The sequence below is a fragment of the Aedes albopictus genome, chromosome 2, assembly GCF_035046485.1.
Source record: "Aedes albopictus strain Foshan chromosome 2, AalbF5, whole genome shotgun sequence".
Taxonomy (NCBI): domain Eukaryota; kingdom Metazoa; phylum Arthropoda; class Insecta; order Diptera; family Culicidae; genus Aedes; species Aedes albopictus.
The window spans coordinates 233,582,999-233,600,641 of NC_085137.1; the positions used below are offsets into that span (position 1 = coordinate 233,582,999).

At 42.5% G+C, this 17,643-nt stretch overlaps 1 protein-coding gene across 3 annotated transcripts in view; it reads left to right on the forward strand.

The window, feature by feature from the left end:
* Nucleotides 1–17,643, forward strand: part of LOC109401076 (uncharacterized) — a 632,275-nt gene that overhangs the window by 494,944 nt on the left and 119,688 nt on the right. For 2 of the 3 annotated variants that reach the window (XM_062851340.1, XM_062851341.1), the window contains exon 10: nucleotides 1,804–1,926. The exons of the other annotated variant lie outside the window; for it this stretch is intronic. In XM_062851340.1, coding sequence (XP_062707324.1) covers nucleotides 1,804–1,926 — 123 coding nt within the window. The remainder of the gene's footprint in view (nucleotides 1–1,803; nucleotides 1,927–17,643) is intronic. 3 annotated transcript variants of the gene reach the window in all.

Here is a 17,643-nt window from a genome sequence, read left to right on the forward strand (position 1 = left end):
AGAAATTACTCCGGGAATTCCTCAAGTAACTCCTCCGCGAGGTTACCCAGAAGTTCTATCGGACATTCCTCCAAAAAATCTACCGGAAAATCCTCCTGAATTTCCTCCAGAAACTCTTTTAGAAATACCTTTGAGAAATCTTCTAGAAATTACTACATCAGGAATTCCTACAGACGTTTTTCTGGGAATTCCTCCAGAAATTCGTTAGTGAATTACTCCATAAGCTGCTCCCGAATTTTCTACGGAAATAACTTCAGAAACTCCTCCAGGAATACATCCGGTTATTCCACTGGGAGTTCCTCCAGAAGTTTCTGTGGAAATTGATCCAGAAATTCTTGAGAGCATTTTTCGGAAATTAGTTCAAAAATTTCGTTCGGGAACTTCATGAGCAATTCCTGCAAGAATTCCTCAAGAAATTCCTCCAGAATACATACCTCCAGAAATTCCTCTGGGAATTCCTCCAAAAATTGCTCTTGAAATTTTGCAGCAATTCTTCCGCGAATCCCTCCAGAAATTTGTTTGGGTATTTCTCCAGTTTTAATCTTCGGAGAAGGAGAATGTGGGGTGTTTATAATGCCTATTAATTAGTGACATTCCCTTTGAGTTGCATTCCCCTTCCTTCTCTTAGCAAGCATGAGTGTGTGATGAGTGACATGAAGAGGTTGTCAGTGTGGTGCTGCCTCATTGAGTAGTGGAGCTTTGACGAAGTAACTCGCTTTCGTTGTGAGGCTTCGCATTATGCCAAGTAATTCTACTGCAGTTTGCTAAGATGGCTCGGAATAGATTGTCCAGTAAGTTACATAATATGCACAACAAAATGAGCCTACGAAGTTTATGGACAGCACCTTAACATAAGATTAAAGAGATCGCACGTATTTTACTTGAGACCGTGAAACAATTCTAAATAGCTATTTAAAACTTTACAACTTCTCCCTTATCGCAATACGCAACAGTGTCTTACTGGAAGGCATGTTACGTGCACGGCTAGTGAACTCCTTCAGAAGGATATCGTATTCGATCCTATCCAAAGGTCTAGTGAACTATCGTTGTATGCGCGGACTCGACGGACACCCCTTTCTCTGTTGCTACGAAGATTCAAATCTTAGATAATGTTCCGTATTGACTTTGGACTAGACATTTATTATATTTGATCACTTTATGTGTACAATTTGATAGTTTCAGCCATGTCAGTTTCATGAAAATCGTAATGCATATCAGTAAAGTCTCGGTTCTAGTCAATAGAAAGCTAGGAAATATGGTAAAATTAACACGGCCTTTCATATTACCTCATCAGTCTAAACTATTCTGGCCTCTAAATAATCCGTACAGCTAACTGAATATTATCCGATAATCCGATTAAAACGGACACTTTTTCACTGTTTTCCCGCTCCCGAGTAATAATGCCTAATGTACATATAGAACTTGTGTTTTGAAACCAAAATAAACTTTTATCCAGCATTGCTCCACCAGGTTCCGTATAAATTCACAAACACGGTCGTGTTTGCACTGTGCTCCACCTCGGAGACCGGGAGTTATTTTCTCGCATGATCAAATTACACGAAGTCTTGTTTGCCTTGCCTAGCAAATAGCGATTTAGTTCTGTCTGCCCCATCAAGCAAGCACTCAGCCACCCGTCCGCACCGCACCACACCGCACCATCCCAGAAGCTTCTGCGTCTCACTACTATTTTATTCACCACCATCTTTCTATCCTCTCTGTATTTTTTTCTCGTTTTCTCTGCTTTTCCCTGTCTGGCTGCCTGATGCTTGTCCTGCCAACCACCCCCCATCCCACCCATCATAGGTGGACTTTTGCGCCAATGACCCGTGCCCGGATGGCCATCGCTGCATAGACCACGGGGACGACTTCACCTGCGAGTGTCCTGGCGGACGCAACGGACCGGATTGCAATCAGGTGCCCCGAACGGTAAGTACCCACCTAGTCTAGAATTGACGAATGCAATATGGGATGATGGGAGACGGGGATGAGAAAGGGCGATCTCGGCTAGAAAAGTATTCCAAGAAAGATTTATTTTTTTTCAGTGAAGGAATGAGAAATTTTATATTTATTTGATGGATTTTTTCAGAATGAGCGAAACAAACAAATGATTACTACTTCGTAATGTTAATTCTGTCCATTATTGTTTGTCGATATCCGATTTGCTAGAGTTTGTTCACGCTATTTGGAAATTAGTCGAAGCATTTTTCAGCCTTTTATTATTTCATCCTTTTGATATTTCACGCATTTGGTTTCACTTCTGTAATTTAAACAATCCGTGTTTCAAACTTTCATAGTTTGTTCTAAGTTGCCGCCTCTATCAACTCGGATTCCACCAACCAACCAACCCCCTAAGATGACGATGATTCTACGAAATGGAAAATCTAAAACTTTTATTCTGTTCCAACCTGAACGGGAACTGAGTAGTAAGGCGCGGTGGTTGAACCTGGTCCAGGACGAGACTACTGAAAACTTTCCAACCCATTTCCATTCGGATCGTAATGAGATTACCATCGACAACGGTGTGGCGGCGGCCGTGACGTAGGGACAGAAACCTTTTATAAGAGTTCCATCCACGACGGCGACGACGATGACGAACCGCAAGTTTTTCTGTGGAATTGAAAAGTTGATTCCGAGAAAATGTTGTCCCTCCGGTGAATGAAATGGGATTTGTATCAAATCAAAACTTGAAAGAGGCTATCGTTGTTGATGCGTAGCCGATTTCAAGGAAGTTTTTGTATCGAATTTTAGGGGATATTGCCAACAGCGAGACATGAATTTTATTCTTTCTGACTCTACGTTCCCCTGCAATCAAGTCCGCCTCTCTTTAACTTAGTGTTCCACAATTATTATTTACGATTTATTCCAATTAAAAAAATTACGTTCTCGTAATCTTTGCTCTAAATTTGGCTTTATATGTGACCTTCCATATCCCGCTTGAAGAACTTTTTTTATCTTACCAACGCCATGAAATATAAGCATTTTAGGACATCGCTGTTTTTAAGTTAAAATTGCACATAAAATTAGATTTACAAGACCTAGCAAAATGCAAGGTTCAAAACAAAAATGCGTCATTACTTGCTCTTCAAATGCTCCGAAGCTTACATCTTCGAAAAAATCAAATAAAAAAGTTATTGCGGATGTGTATATTGTGTATCACTCGCTTCACCTAGAGTACAACTTTTTCCACAAGTGGCAGATGACTTTTCATTTTTTTGCCTTTCGCGTACACTAAGAGTACTGGAAAGGCTATATGTATACTCAAAAAATGATTTTTTGATAGAAGGCCTGGAGGGTCGAGTCACATATACCAATCGACTCAGCTCGACGAATTGAGGTGATGTCTTTTTTTTTCTTCTAAACCATAGGGGGAAAAATCTGCTCAACAGACACCCCAACAGGAAGGTTAGGGTAGTGTGTGTTTAACCCTCTAATACCCAAATTTTTTATTTTGATCTAAATATCAATTTTCGTCATCTAAAATCGATTTAAACATGTTTTGAAAGATGATTCTTTTTAATTCTCGATTTTGTGATTTTCGGTTTTTGATTTTTCTAATTTTTATTTTCGAACATTCACACACTTTTATATTTTTCCTTGAAGCCTCTTTGGGATACCGATTTTTTGAGACGAAAACATTTTGAGATTATAGGATTATTGTTGAAATATTTTTATTTTAAAATTTTTTCAATGAAAATTTTATTTTTCGCGTAATTTTAAGGAAAGTAATTTTAGAGTGTATTCGACTTCCTTAAACTATTCTACTATGATAGAATGATTTGGGAAAAATCTAAAATATGTTAATTTTAGCGATTCAATACAAAATAATCAATGATTTCTTAAAGGTGACTAAAACATCATTTTTTCAATGATTTTTGAAAAATGTAAATACGCTTTAGAAGACACCAAAAACCATTTTAAGATATACAAAACAGTCCTAAATAACACCCAAAAATATAAAAATATTGATTGTCCACGAAACAAAAATTACAAAAATTCTCAAACTATACCCCGTCTAAAGGCGGGGTTGGGTATTAGAGGGTTAAGGTCGCCTTCTACAACACTAGTAGAAGCCAGGACTACTTTCTCCTCGACCCACTAAAATACATTCCTATGGTCGCCAAACCCTACGCCTCTCCGGAATCACCAAGAAGGTATTGCTTCAGAGAGGGGCTAGTGCACATCGCACCCTCAAGGTTAGCTGCGTAGCCTAGCAGCAACGAACATCGATGACTCGCTCTGGAGAGCGGCGCTTAGCCAGTTTCCCGAGTGGTCCTCGCCACTCCCTTTGTCCTCGGAAGGCGGGCAGGTTCAACCCCGCCCGCGCCCAACTGCTTTGCAGACATCAAGAATTGATGCCCACGTGCAACCCGATCTGACCTGCAGAAGACAAGGGTATCACTACCCTTCAGGCCCTATCAGATGCACCAGAAGGTTGCTGACAGCAGGGTCTCCACCTGCCCCGACATTTGCCGGGGACCCCTTTCCAACCGCGGGCTCGGATCCAACCCAGTAGACCGACGCCACGACAGCACCGCTACCGGGACTTCCTCTCCGCGGCCACTTAATCGCTGTAAGGGTCGATCTCGACCGCAGGGCACCGGTATGACCTACGAAGCCGACTTCGAACCCCTGGACCACCTCTTGTACTGCATCTGGACTAGCCACTCTCCGAGTCCACGCGCCACCTCCTCTGTAGCTCCCAAACGATATGGGTGATAGCCGTTGAAATGGCGTTCCAGCTAACCTCATCCCTACACATCCTCTGGACCAAATTGTCCGGAGTTGTGTCCTCCCCACATGTGGCAAGCATGCGGTCACGCATTGTGCGAAAACGCGGGCACACGAACAAAACGTGTTCCGCCGTTCCCTCTAAACCATCGCACACTGGGCATTCGGGAAAATCCGCATGCCCGAAACGGTGTAGATACTGTCGGAAGCAACCATGACCTGTAAGGACCTGTGTCAGGTGGAATGTAACTTCCCCATGGCGCCTATTAATCCAACTATCTACCCTCGGTATCAACCTATGGGTCCACCTTCCTTTGGTGGAACTGTCCCACGCGCGCTGCCATTTGACCATGGAGGCCATCCTGGCAGTCCTGCGTATGCCTCTTATGCCGCGCATTTCGAAGCACTCCATGTCCTCACTGATAAGAATGCTGATAGGCACCATACCAGTAATGACGCAGAGAGCGTCGTGTGACACGGTACGGTACGCGCTCGCAACCCTCAGGCACATAAGCCTGTAAGTACTTTCCAGCTTCCGTCGGTAGCATTCAGTACTTAGCGCGGTGCCCCACGCCGGGCCGCCATACCTAAGTATGGACATAGCAACACTAGCCAGAAGCTTGCGCTTACTGGCGTACACCGCAGAGCTATTGGACATCATCTGGGACAGTACCGCAATAGCTGTGGAGGCTCTTTTACAGGCATAATCGACGTGGCTACCGAAAGTAAGCTTATCGTCGATCATCACTCCCAAGTGTTTGACGGAGCGCTTTAACAGGATAGTGCTCTTGCCTACACTGATTTACGTCTGCTGCTCCGACTTCCGGGCTGCTCCGACTTCCGGTTGTTAACAACCGTCACCTCTGTCTTGTAGTGAGCCAGCTCCAGTTTCCTGGACCGCATCCACGCTTCCACAACCTTGATCGAGTGGTCGGTAGTCAACTTCACCTCCTCGATCGTTTCACCGTAGACTTCGAGCGTAATGTCGTCGGCTAATCCGACAATCTCCACGCCCACTGGGTACTCTAACCTCAACACCTCGTCGTACATGACATTCCATAACACCAGGATGGAACCTTGCGGGACTCCTGAGGTTATGTGAAAGCACTTCCGACCCACCTCCGCGTCGTAAACTAGTACGCGATTCTGAAAGTAGCTTTCGAGAATCTTGTACAAGTACTCCGGTATCCCCAGACGCAAGAGCGCATCGGCAATAGCAGACCAGTTGGCGCTATTAAACGCATTCCTTACATCCAGAGTCACTACCGCGCAAAAGCGAATTACCCTCCACTTAGGCTCGAGTGCTTTCTCGGCGGTTTTTGTAACCGACAAGATAGCGTCTACGGTGGACTTCCCCTTCCGGAAGCCGTACTGGTTGCTGGAAAGACCATTTTCGCCCTCGGTGAACCTCAACATTCTATTGAGGATGATCTTTTCGAGCACCTTCCCCGCCGTGTCAATCAAGCATATTGGCCTATATGCCGACGGGTCTCCGGGTGGTTTCCCCGCCTTTGGCAATAGTACAGTCAGGCTCTGCCTCTTCCAAGCTTCTGGGAAAACTCCCTCGTCCAGGCATTTCTGCATAGCAGACCTGAACATCTTGGGAGCCTCTGCAATAGCTACTTTTAAGGCCAGGTTCGGAACTCCGTCCGGACCTCCTGGGGCCTTACCTACGCTAAGGGACTTAGCTATCCCCGCAAGTTCCACATCGGTGACCCTCTCCTCATCGCCAGCCCCAGTCCCCGGCTGTCCTACGAAAGGAGGCCAAGGACTAGGATCATGACGCGGAAAAAGTCCTCCAATGATCCCCTCCAACATCTCTGGAGATTACTCTGTAGGAGCCATCACACCTCTCGTCTTGGCCATAACGATCCTGTAGGCGTCGCCCCACGGGTTCGTATTGGCACTCTGACAGAGACCCTCAAAGTAGGCCTTTTTGCTTGCTCTTATCTCGGTACTAAGCGCGGCTTTTGCAGCGGCGAACACCACCCGCCGTTCGTTTCGCTCTTCCTCTGATCGTGCTAGCCGCCTATCCCGTAGGCAGGCGCGCCGTAGGTCCGCAAACGCTTGAGTCCACCAGTAAGTCGATGGCCTAGAAGGATTCTGAGTGGGGGATGGATATTGCCATCATTGCGGACCTAACCGAGTACCTGCCGGTAACGGCAACTGGGTCGCTAATGGGCCCGGAAAAATGGCGGCGATATGGACGACGGGTAAATACCTCATCCACGAGTTGGTGTCTACTACCTATGAGGGCTTCGCGGTCGCCAAAGTAAACAGGGTCTCTTCTGTAGCTGTTATGTGCCTCCGCAGTGACCGATCGCGTAGTTTACGTAGATGCTCGATAGTATGATGACCTTGCTGACAAGACGAAGGCCGGTGTAAATAGCGGGTGATTTGGATGCCTGGGCCGTGTAATGGGAAGCCGTTTTACGAGCCAGCGGGATCGGAACGGAGCGAAGTCGATTATCGACGTTACCATTTGTTGATCTGGCCCAACAAGTAGTTCGAACTGGAGAGCAGGCGATAGCTTTACTCACAGAGAGACGCTCCACCGTGAGCAAACCCTACTCGGTATAAACTAAGTTTTATGTTCTCAAGTATTTAAAGTGTTCAAGTAAAATTCCCAATTCCAAGTGTTCTAACCATCACACCAGGTCCGCTCCACTATTGGTGATGATGAGTTGGTGTGATGAAAAATTACTAGTGGTGCACCTGAGAATTCAACCCATGACTGTCCGCTTGCAAAAAGAACATTTGATCTTTGAATGCTTCTCCATCGTTTATATTTAAACGCTGAATTCATAGAGCACTTGCAGACAATGTTTTTCTCCAATGAGACTCATTCTAAGTTTCGTATAAAAACTAGCGGCACGTGGCTCGCACAGAAAGCCTTGAAACCAAGCTTGAAACACAATGTATCCGAGTGGCACAAAGTCATACACGGGCAACAGTACCGAAATTGCACCTTTTCCCAAAAACTAACTACCCGTAGCATTTTCCCCTGACTTCACTCGAATGAAAACCTTTTCATGTTGCCAGTCAGAAAGCTCACTTTTTCCCGTTCCCCGGTCTCGCCATCATCAAAGCACCATTTTAATTCCAAAATCATTGCACTCCGAGGAGTGGCTTCCTTTATGGCTCACTCAGAATCACTCTTCTTGCGTTGCGTTGCCGTTGCTTCGTACCGTGTTCACTCAATTCTACCTCCTCACTCATCTGCTCGCTCTGCTTACTCGCACTATAATTACCGTCAAAGTAATTTAAGTTTAAATGAGCGTCATCGTCGCTGTCGGTTTCTTTGCCCACATGTATGACTACGACGGCCAAAGAAAGACCTGCCCTGTCCCTGCTCTGGCTGTTGCACCCGGAACGGAACGGAATGGCGGAACGGAATGACTCCTGTGGAAGTAGTGGAGTTTCCCCAACAAGAATAGCACAAACAAACGACCGGGGATGCACATCATGAATTTTAATTAGCCTTTGCAGCTCGGGGAGCGCATCAGCGTTGGTTCACATTAGAAGCTGCATTAGAATCTGCGCTGTTACATCATTATCCCACGGGAATGGCAGTGGTGGTGGTGAAAAAATGGAAATTTAGTTCCTCGCGTTGACCATTAGGGGCGGTGAAGTAGCAAGGATAAAAATGGAAAAGACTAGTTATCGACTTGTCAAATTTCGGGATGAACCTGCCTACGGCAGAAAATCCCTAAATAAAAAAGGAAAAAAAAAAAGACTTGTCAAATCTTCCATCTGAGATTTTGCCTTCGTCAAATAATGTCGTTTCGGCCTAATGACCCAGTATCTCCCACCCAAGGGCTTTGTGAGGAAGTTCAACCAGAAAGAAGAAGCATAGGAAGAACAGCAATTTTCCCACAAAATTCCATGATTTAGATTCTTACTACACCGCTGCCTGTTTGACTTTTCGAGAAAATCACTACCACTGGTTCGAGCAAAAAAAAAGAAGCAAAACATCCTTATTTCCCTGGTTATGTTCATCCTGCCTGGAGATCTGTTTGCTCTGCTTGACCACTCCGTGTACTTAATGCAAGCTTGATCAAACCACTAACGCCAACAGCAACTCGGCAAGCAGCAGAAGCTTGTTGCGGGTCGAATCCCTTCCCAGCAGAAACTGGGATAGTCAGTTTGTTGGTATGTAGTGCGCTTCGTTATGCTTCACCACAACCAACTGAGCAGAGATTTTTTCCCCCGTCCGTAGTCATTAGAGTGTGTAATTAGTGACCATTACAGGCACCTGCGTTGAGCGAGCAACATCGTTGGAATCTATGCGGTTGAAGCATATTTGCGAAATTACTTTCCAATCAGTGTTTGTTTCACTTTTGCTCAAACAGTTTAGGATCCAAATGGTACCTACATAGTTCAAAAAGAGGAGGAAGAGCTATCAGTTCAGTAATCTAGCTGCTAAAAATTGGCGACACATCTTCCCACTTTCTCCATTAGCTTACTTACAGCTTCGTTACAAAATTGGAATTTAATCACTCCGTTATTTTTCTTAATTACATTTTGCTCTGGCAGGCCCGGAGCGAGCGTAGTCGTCGGCTGGGGGGCTTACATGCTGCCATTAATCTCTATTTAGCTTCACGGTGCGGAACTGCGGGATAGGTATGAGGATAGCGGGGAGTAATGGCGCATACCAGGAAAAGTCTAAATATTCGGTAGGGTCGTCGAGGCTATTCCAAGCTCTTCAAAAAAAAATAACAAATACCTATAGATCGTTTGCCTCTCTATACATTTATACGTATATTCTTCACTATGATAACGATCAACATGCTTTCTACTATAGATAGTAGAGTAAACATAGATCCGTGTTGATGAATCCGTTGTATCCAAACGAACTGTCAAAATCTGTATCCAAACGAGCATGACGTCACGATTTGGACAACATCAATGGAGCACATGACGTCATATTCAACCGTCGCACTCTTGAAAATTACTACTTGCACGCTTGAAACATTTAAGTCAGCGGTGTCCGCGGATCTACACTGTGGTGCATAATAGGGCACTGCACTGTTTTGATTTTGTATGGAATTTTGACGTTTCTTGGCCTTGTTGTTTACAAAATTTCTGTAAGAGTAAAAGAGAAGGAGAGAATTTCATGCAGTACCCTATTGATCGGACAAACGCCGATTTTCATACAAAATGGCCAAGTTTGAGATGCTGTAACTATGGTTTGCTTTGATGGATTGAGCTCAATTTTTGACACGGAACTACAAATATGCTGAATTTTGTGTATGCAAAGTATCAAATGTTTTCGTTCACAGGTCTGGGCGTGGCAAGGCGTTGAAAAAATTGCAAAAGTGATCGGACAGCGGCACCCGTATAAATCAAAGGGGTACCGCTGTCCGATCACTTTTGTAATATTTTCAACGCCTTGCCACGCCCAGACCTGTGAACGAAAACATTTCATACTTTGTATACACAAAATTCAGCATATTTGTAGTTCCGTGTCAAAAATTGAGCTCAATCCACCAAAGCAAACCATAGTTACAGCATCTCAAACTTGGCCATTTTGTATGAAAATCGGCGTTTGTCCGATCAATAGGAGGCAATCAGTGAAGTACTAGATTGAAAGTAGTGAGCTGGATTTTTGTATGGTGAGATGATCAATTCTCCATTTCTGCAATAAAATGGTGCAAACAGCGTGGGTTATATGATTTCTTGCCTAATTTGATGCTGTTTGAGCAAAAGTTTGGGTTACTGTGTTGTTGAAGTTGCAAGAAATAAATAATACAACAACACAGTTACCTAAACTTTTGCTCAACCAGCATCAAATTGGGCAAGAAATCATATAACCGACGCTGTTTGCACCATTTCATTGCAGAAATGGAGAATTGATCATCTCACCATACAAAAATCCAGCTCACTACTTTCAATCTAGTACTTCACTGATTGCCTCCTATTATGCACCACAGTGTATGTTAACTCTACTATCTATAGGACACTGCATGAAACTCTCTCCCTCTCTTTCACTCTTACAGAAATTTTGTAAACAACAAGGCCAAGAAACGTCAAAATCCCATACAAAATCATAACAATGCAGTGCCCTATACTTTCTACTTAAATGTTACCCGTGCAGACGAAAATAACTAAATCATATCTTAAACTAAACAATTTTTGCTGTCATGCCTCGATGTGATTTTGATGTGTTATTTAAAAATTTAATTAATGTCGCACGAATAACTCAAAGTAACATGATAACAGTTTTTGTTCTTGTCGAAATATCTGAAAATTTCTACATAAGAACGAATTTAGCTCTTCTGTACGAAATGGAAATAACACAATGTTAGTGAAATGCCATGTGCCCCTTTCTGAGCTGTAGAAACGAAGAACCTCATGCTCTTATTGCCTTGATACTCACAAAAGTGAGCCACGGCTGAGTGGAAATCGCCACCTGTGAATGTAAATCCTAAGGTTGTAGGCTCAATAAATTCAATAAATAACTGAAAATGCTATTCATTAGGTTTCTTACCTACTCGGGTAACTGTGAAGAAAGGCTCAAGCTCTCCTAAATACAAGTAAAACGCCTATGTTGGTTTTTGAATTGTTTGCGTACTCTCGAATTTGAACTACCCTTGGAAACATTCGAAGTTTAAACATTTTTTATGGCTCTTTATGACATTTGGAATTTTGCTTCTCTTGCTGTGTAGGGAAATTCTCCGGATAATAGAATTTTTCCAAGGATTCTTTCGGTAATTCGTTTTGCGATGATTTAAGAACTTCTGTAATTATTTAGAAATTTCTCCAGGGTTTCCTTCGCAAATTTTTGAAGGATTGCCCCAGGAAATTCTTAGTTATTCATTAAAAATCTTTTAGAGAGTGATTCAAATTTTTTTTTTCGGAAATTCCATTAGACATTCTTCTGAATAAAATTGTTACATTAATTTTAGAAAATCTTGCAGAAATTCTTTTAGAAATTCTTCGAGATATGCTTTCAGACATTAAGATAACAATTCACGAATTTCATCAGAAACGTATCCATTTTTTTTATTTCATCAGTGATTCCTCTAGAAAGTCTTCCGTGAAATCTTCAAGAAGTTATGCCAGGGATTCCTTTTGTGATTTTTCTTATAATGTTTTCAAGAATTATTCCAGGTATTTCTTTAGAAAATCTAAAAAAAATCTTTCCTGAATACCTCTGAGGTTACCTAAAGATTATCCCAGGAACTAATGGATTACTTCCAAAATTATTACATGGTTTCCTCAAGAAAGTCTTCCAGGGATTTCTTTTGAAAAATTCTCCACGGATTCTTTAGGAAAATCTCTAGGGATTCTTTTAAAAGTCATCTATGTATGACTACAAAAATTCCCCCAGAGTCCCTTTGGTTTCTTGAAAAACTACTTTTTTTTTAATCTTTCGGAAAATTCATTAAGTGTTTTTTTTAGAAAATCAAATGTTCAAAGGTACATCTTCTTTCAAAAATTTTTCCAAGGATTCCTTGAGTTAATCCATGATTTTTTTTCGTGGGATTTATAAAAAATCTCGAAAGTTTCAATTTAGAATTATTACAGGGATTCCTTCAGAAATTTCTCCACAGATTCCTTTAGCAAATGTTCTATGGTATTCTTTCAAAAATATCCTATGACTATCTTCAGAAATTGCTCCATAAATTCATTTCCATATTTTCAAAAATTCCTCCAGAAAATCCGTAAGACATTTTTCCAAGGCTTCCCTAAAATAAGCCCGTAGGATATTTTCAGATATTTCACGAAGGTTTTGTTATGGGAATTTCACTTGGATTTTTTCTGAAACTTCTACAGGGGTGTCTTCAAAAAATCTCCAGCGACTCTAAGGATTTCTTCCGAAATTTCAGGAATATTTCAAAATTACTTCCACGGATTTTATTCATATAAAATCTGTGTAGAAAAAACCTCCAAGAGTTCCTCCGGGAGTTCCTTTAGAAATTTACTCAGGGATTCTGTTAAAAATTTCTGTAAAGGTTCTTTTTGAGATTTCGCCCTCGATTCCATCAATACTATCTCCTGGGATTCCTTCAAGGATTCGTCTAAAAAAAATTTGCAGCATTTTTTCCAAATAAAATCACACAAAATTATTGAAAATTTTTTCGAATTTCTAAGAATTTTCTAAAAGAATTTCTGAAACAACTCCAGGAGAATTTTTTTTATCTTGTTTATTTAGGCCGTTACAAATATTTATTTCACTTTTTGTCCCACCACTCTTTGGCTGGTCGAGGGGGGGGGGATAAAAATAATAAAGCATTTAATCTGAAAAATATTAAAAACTCATCGGATTTGTTAAAGATATTTTGGCAAGACTCGATATTTTGATAAATATTTTTTATCTGCCCCCTCAAAATGCTAAATCCAGCCAAAAATTTTTGAAAGGGGGGGGGGGGGTGAGACAAAAACTAAAAATTAAATTTGTATCAGCCTTATTGAAGGCTAAATCACGTTTCACGTTTAACAGAGCCGAGTTCATGTTTCGTATTTGTTATACAAATTTATTCTTAGTATGGGACGAAAGTCAGGGTACTCGTTGCAGCTCGAGGTTAGAATGTCACAATATTTTAAGGAATGGGCTTGATAGGGACTGAGGAGATGGGTTCTCTGCAGCTCAGCCGGGAGGTTTATCTTGGTAGCGCCTTCGTCGCTTCGTGTCAATGGATTTTTCATCTGCCGGATGGCCAGGAACAACAAAAAAAGACTAACACAGAGAAAAAACAAACTGGAGAAGAAAACACAAGAGAATTAAACTTTTATGCAAGACAAGCGGAGAAAGTCGTGCACATCATATAAGTGACACACGCTATGTCTAAAGGGAAGTATTATGAAAAGTGAATGTACCTCAGAGTTCATTTGCTAGAACCGTATTCTTGGACCTCTAGATTCAGAATATGTGCGATTTAAAATAATCCATCTTGGGTTTTTTTCCATACATTTTTATATGGGATGAAATTAACTTTGAAATGACTTTTTTCGCTATTTGTATGGGAAAATAGGAAAAAAATAAAAAAAATCGAAGAAAATCGAAAAACCCAAGATAAAATATTTTAAACCGCACAGATTCTGAAACTAGAGGTCCAAATCTACGATCCTATGGAATAACATTTGAGGTACATTCGATTTTCATAATACTTCCCATTGGACACACATCTCTCACAAGAACAAAGTGTTGTCTACCTCGGGCATCAAGGGTATCCAATAGTAGCGCTCTGGAGGCGTCATTATCCGGGCAATGCCAAACTACGTGGTCGATGTCATCATAACCGGATTCACACCTAGTACAAACATTGCTTAACGCGATGTTAATCCTGTGTAAATGCGCGTCTAGCGAATAATGGTTGGACATAACTCTTTTTTTTATCTGTATTAACGAGATTTTTAGGCCTAGGCTAGTTTATCTCGGGACCCACGCTTTACTTCCCTTCCGAAGGAAGAACTCACATTTTGCGAGTTTGTCGGGAGTGAGATTCGATCCCAGGTCCTCGGCGTGATAGTCAAGTGTTCTAACCATCACACCAGATCCGCTCCACACATAAGTCTTAACATCACGCGAAAAAAATCTCGGTTTACATCCAAACTATGCCACCACACTCGCAAGGAAACATTAGGAATAATGGAATGTAACCACCGTCCCAGCTGGCCATCTCGCCCATCATTTTGCCAACTTTGAAGAGAACTTTGGCGAAATTCTTCTTTCATAAATCTCACCTTCCTGTGCGCCCACCTTTGCGCCTTCTCATTGCCATAAATTGAGCAATGTGAGGTGACCCCTTCATAGGTAATCTTGTATGAACTTTCGACCAGTGCACCCATCTGCTCCCTTATTTTTGTAAGAAAGTAAGATGAATGTTTTACAGGTTTCATCGAACGGAGTGCCTCAATCGAACTAAGACTATCCGAGAAGATGAAGAAGTGGTCTACGGGCATGTTGGAAATCATCCCCAAAGCGAAGTTGATTGCTGCCAGCTCAGCAACCTAAACCGAAAAAGGTTCCTGAAGTTTGCGGAAGGCGCCCAGGATAAATTTATCAAACACTTCTAGAAATATGCCAGGACTAAATTCCCTAAAGCAATTTCTGAAGTAATTTATGCAATAACCCCTGGTATAATCATTGCAGGAATACTTGAATGAATTCCAAGAGAGTCTCTGTAGGAATTCCTAAAAGAATTTCATGAGAAATTTCTGGAGGACCACTGGAAATAATTCCAAGGAAAACTCCTGAAGAAATTGCTGAAGAAGTCTTTCTGTCTTAAGAAATTTCTGGAATGGTTTCCGAGAAAATCCTAGAAGATATTTCTTGCGGACACCCTTGAAGAGTTTCTGAAAGAATCCTTGATGATTTTTTAAGCTATCCCTGAAAGAACTCATGGTGATAACCCTGGATAAATGCTTAGAAGAATTTCTTGTACAATTTCTCAATATATCAGATGAAGTTCTGTTTAACATTTTCGAAACCAATGGAGGACATCCTAGGAAAAGTAACGATTAAAGCTTTGGAAAAACTCTAGCAAGATCACCGTTAAGATGTCTAAAAAAATGTTTTTTTTTTAAAGAATTGCGTCTAGTACATTTGTTGAGATTTTTAAAGAAGATCCTTCTGAAATTCCCCAAGGAGTTCTCTCTGGAAGTTTTCCAACAATATATTGTGCTGTTCGAGCTAGAATTTTTTCTCGGATATATTCGGAAACTTCTCATAAGAATCAGGGACTCCTAAAACAAAGAATTTCTCGAAAAAAAAAGAAACTTTTAGAATTCCTTCATCGTCTGGAAGAATCCCAGAAGAGAATCAGCAGGAATCCCAAATATGTTGACATTGTTCACGTTTTGTGGCCTGGTTGTTCACGATTTGAGAACCTTGCTAACTTACTGGTGATATTGTACCAGAAAGTTTTTCTAGGATTCCTTCAGGAGTTCCTTAGGATATTCCTTCAGGGGTTCATTCAGAAATACCTTCGAAAATTTACTCAGGATTGCTTCCTGCAATTCCTTTTTAATTTTCCAAGAAATCTCGTTCAGGACTCCTCCAGAATTTGAAACGAGTAGATCGGTCGTTTCAAATATAAACGATATTTTAATTTGCGCCTGGAATATAGGCAACAATGAGGAAGTGCTCGAATCAATGTTTTAAAGATGTGTGGGTGATTTACTAGTTATCGCTCAACTTCCAAGCAGAGCAGTCGTGTTCTCGCTGGAAGTCAGTAGCATTTTTTTCGATTCTTTTTTCCTTGTGGAATTTTCTGCACTGCGTTTCGCGTTATCACGTCCGTCGTATATAGTGCCGCGGGTTTTTCCGCGATGAGTGTTCGACGCGAAAACACGTTTCGCATCGATTATGCAAACGTGCCGAGGAAGCCATCTTTCGAGGAGCTTCACGACTTCGTTGCTACCACATTGGGTCTCCAGTACGAGCAGGTTGTTCGTCTACAGCCAAGCCGTGCACTCGGGTGCGCTTTCGTGAAGGTCGTCGACCTAGAGCTCGCTGGGAAAATAGGAGCAGAGCACGACAATAAACATGAGACAGAGGTTGACGGTAAAACCTACAAGCTCCGTATCACTCTCGAGGACGGTGCCGTGGAGGTGAAATTGTCCGACCTCTCCGAAGACATAACGAACTAGCAGATCGTCGAGTTTCTCGGTTCTTACGGCGAGGTTCTCTCCATCACTGAGCAAGTATGGGACAGCAAATATCGCTTTGCCGGTCTGCCAACTGGTGCTCGGATCGTGCGGATGCTGGTGAAACGAAATATAGCGAGCTTCGTCACCATCGACGGCCAGAGTACGAGCGTGTCTTACTTCGGGCAGCTACATACATGCAAGTACTGCTCCGAGTTCGTACACAACGGCATCTCTTGTGTACAAAACAAGAAGTTGCTGGTTCAAAAAACCTACGCCAATGTCGCGAAACAAACGGGAGCAAGCGACACCGCTCCGAGACCTCGCGTGTCGAAGCCGAAGCCTACATTTGCTAAGCTCTTCGGACCGACGCCAAACGAAGCAAGCAAGCCAACCGCATCGTCGAAGAAAACTGGGCCATCGGAGGCTGCGCTCGCAGTACCACCGAACCCTGTCGATACATCAAACAAACGAGCAGCAACAGCAAAAGGTGTGTCCGCTGCTGCACTGTCGGCCAAGCCGATTCACGACCACTGACCGCCCAACTGCCAACAACATCAATCTCCCTCGATCAAAACACCAACCTCATGTCCCCCCCCCCCCCCCCGGTTCTCTCCCAGAGCCTGTTACCAGTCGGCCGAATGGTCACTCGCTCCTTGGTTGCTAGCGATGGAAACGAAACTGATGTCTCAACAGCTTCAACGAGCAGCAAACGTCGGCACGGCCGTCCGCCGGGCAAAAAGCTGCGACATGGTGACGATGAAAACGATGGGAGCGACATTGCGATCTAATGGATTTGACGAGTTACAATATCGCTTCGATCAACATCAACACCATTACGAACACGACTAAACTGAACGCGCTCCGAACATTTCTTCGTACTTTGGACATCGATATCGCCTTTCTCCAGGAAGTTGAGAATGAGCAGCTTCTCTTGCCTGGGTACCTCGTCGTCAGCAACGTAGATCACTCAAGAAGAGGGACGGTAATAGCGCTCAAAGAACACATACGCTTTTCCAATGTTGAGAAGAGTTTAGATGGAAGACTGATCGCACTACCAGTGGCGTCTCGTCCATAGGTCCACTGCGTTCACTACACAGTTGATAAAAACTAAAATTAATCACTATAACGTCAACATTTTGCTACAAACGATATAAACTACTCATTCGATCCTTTTGATGTTCACAACTTCAAGTGAACAAACCATTATGAAATACTAGTGCGTATCCAATAGGAATCAAGTAAATTTTCCAACTTAATCTCACTATGCCACCACCCTGCCGCTGCCAGAGTGATCCACGCCGAAACATGCGAAACATC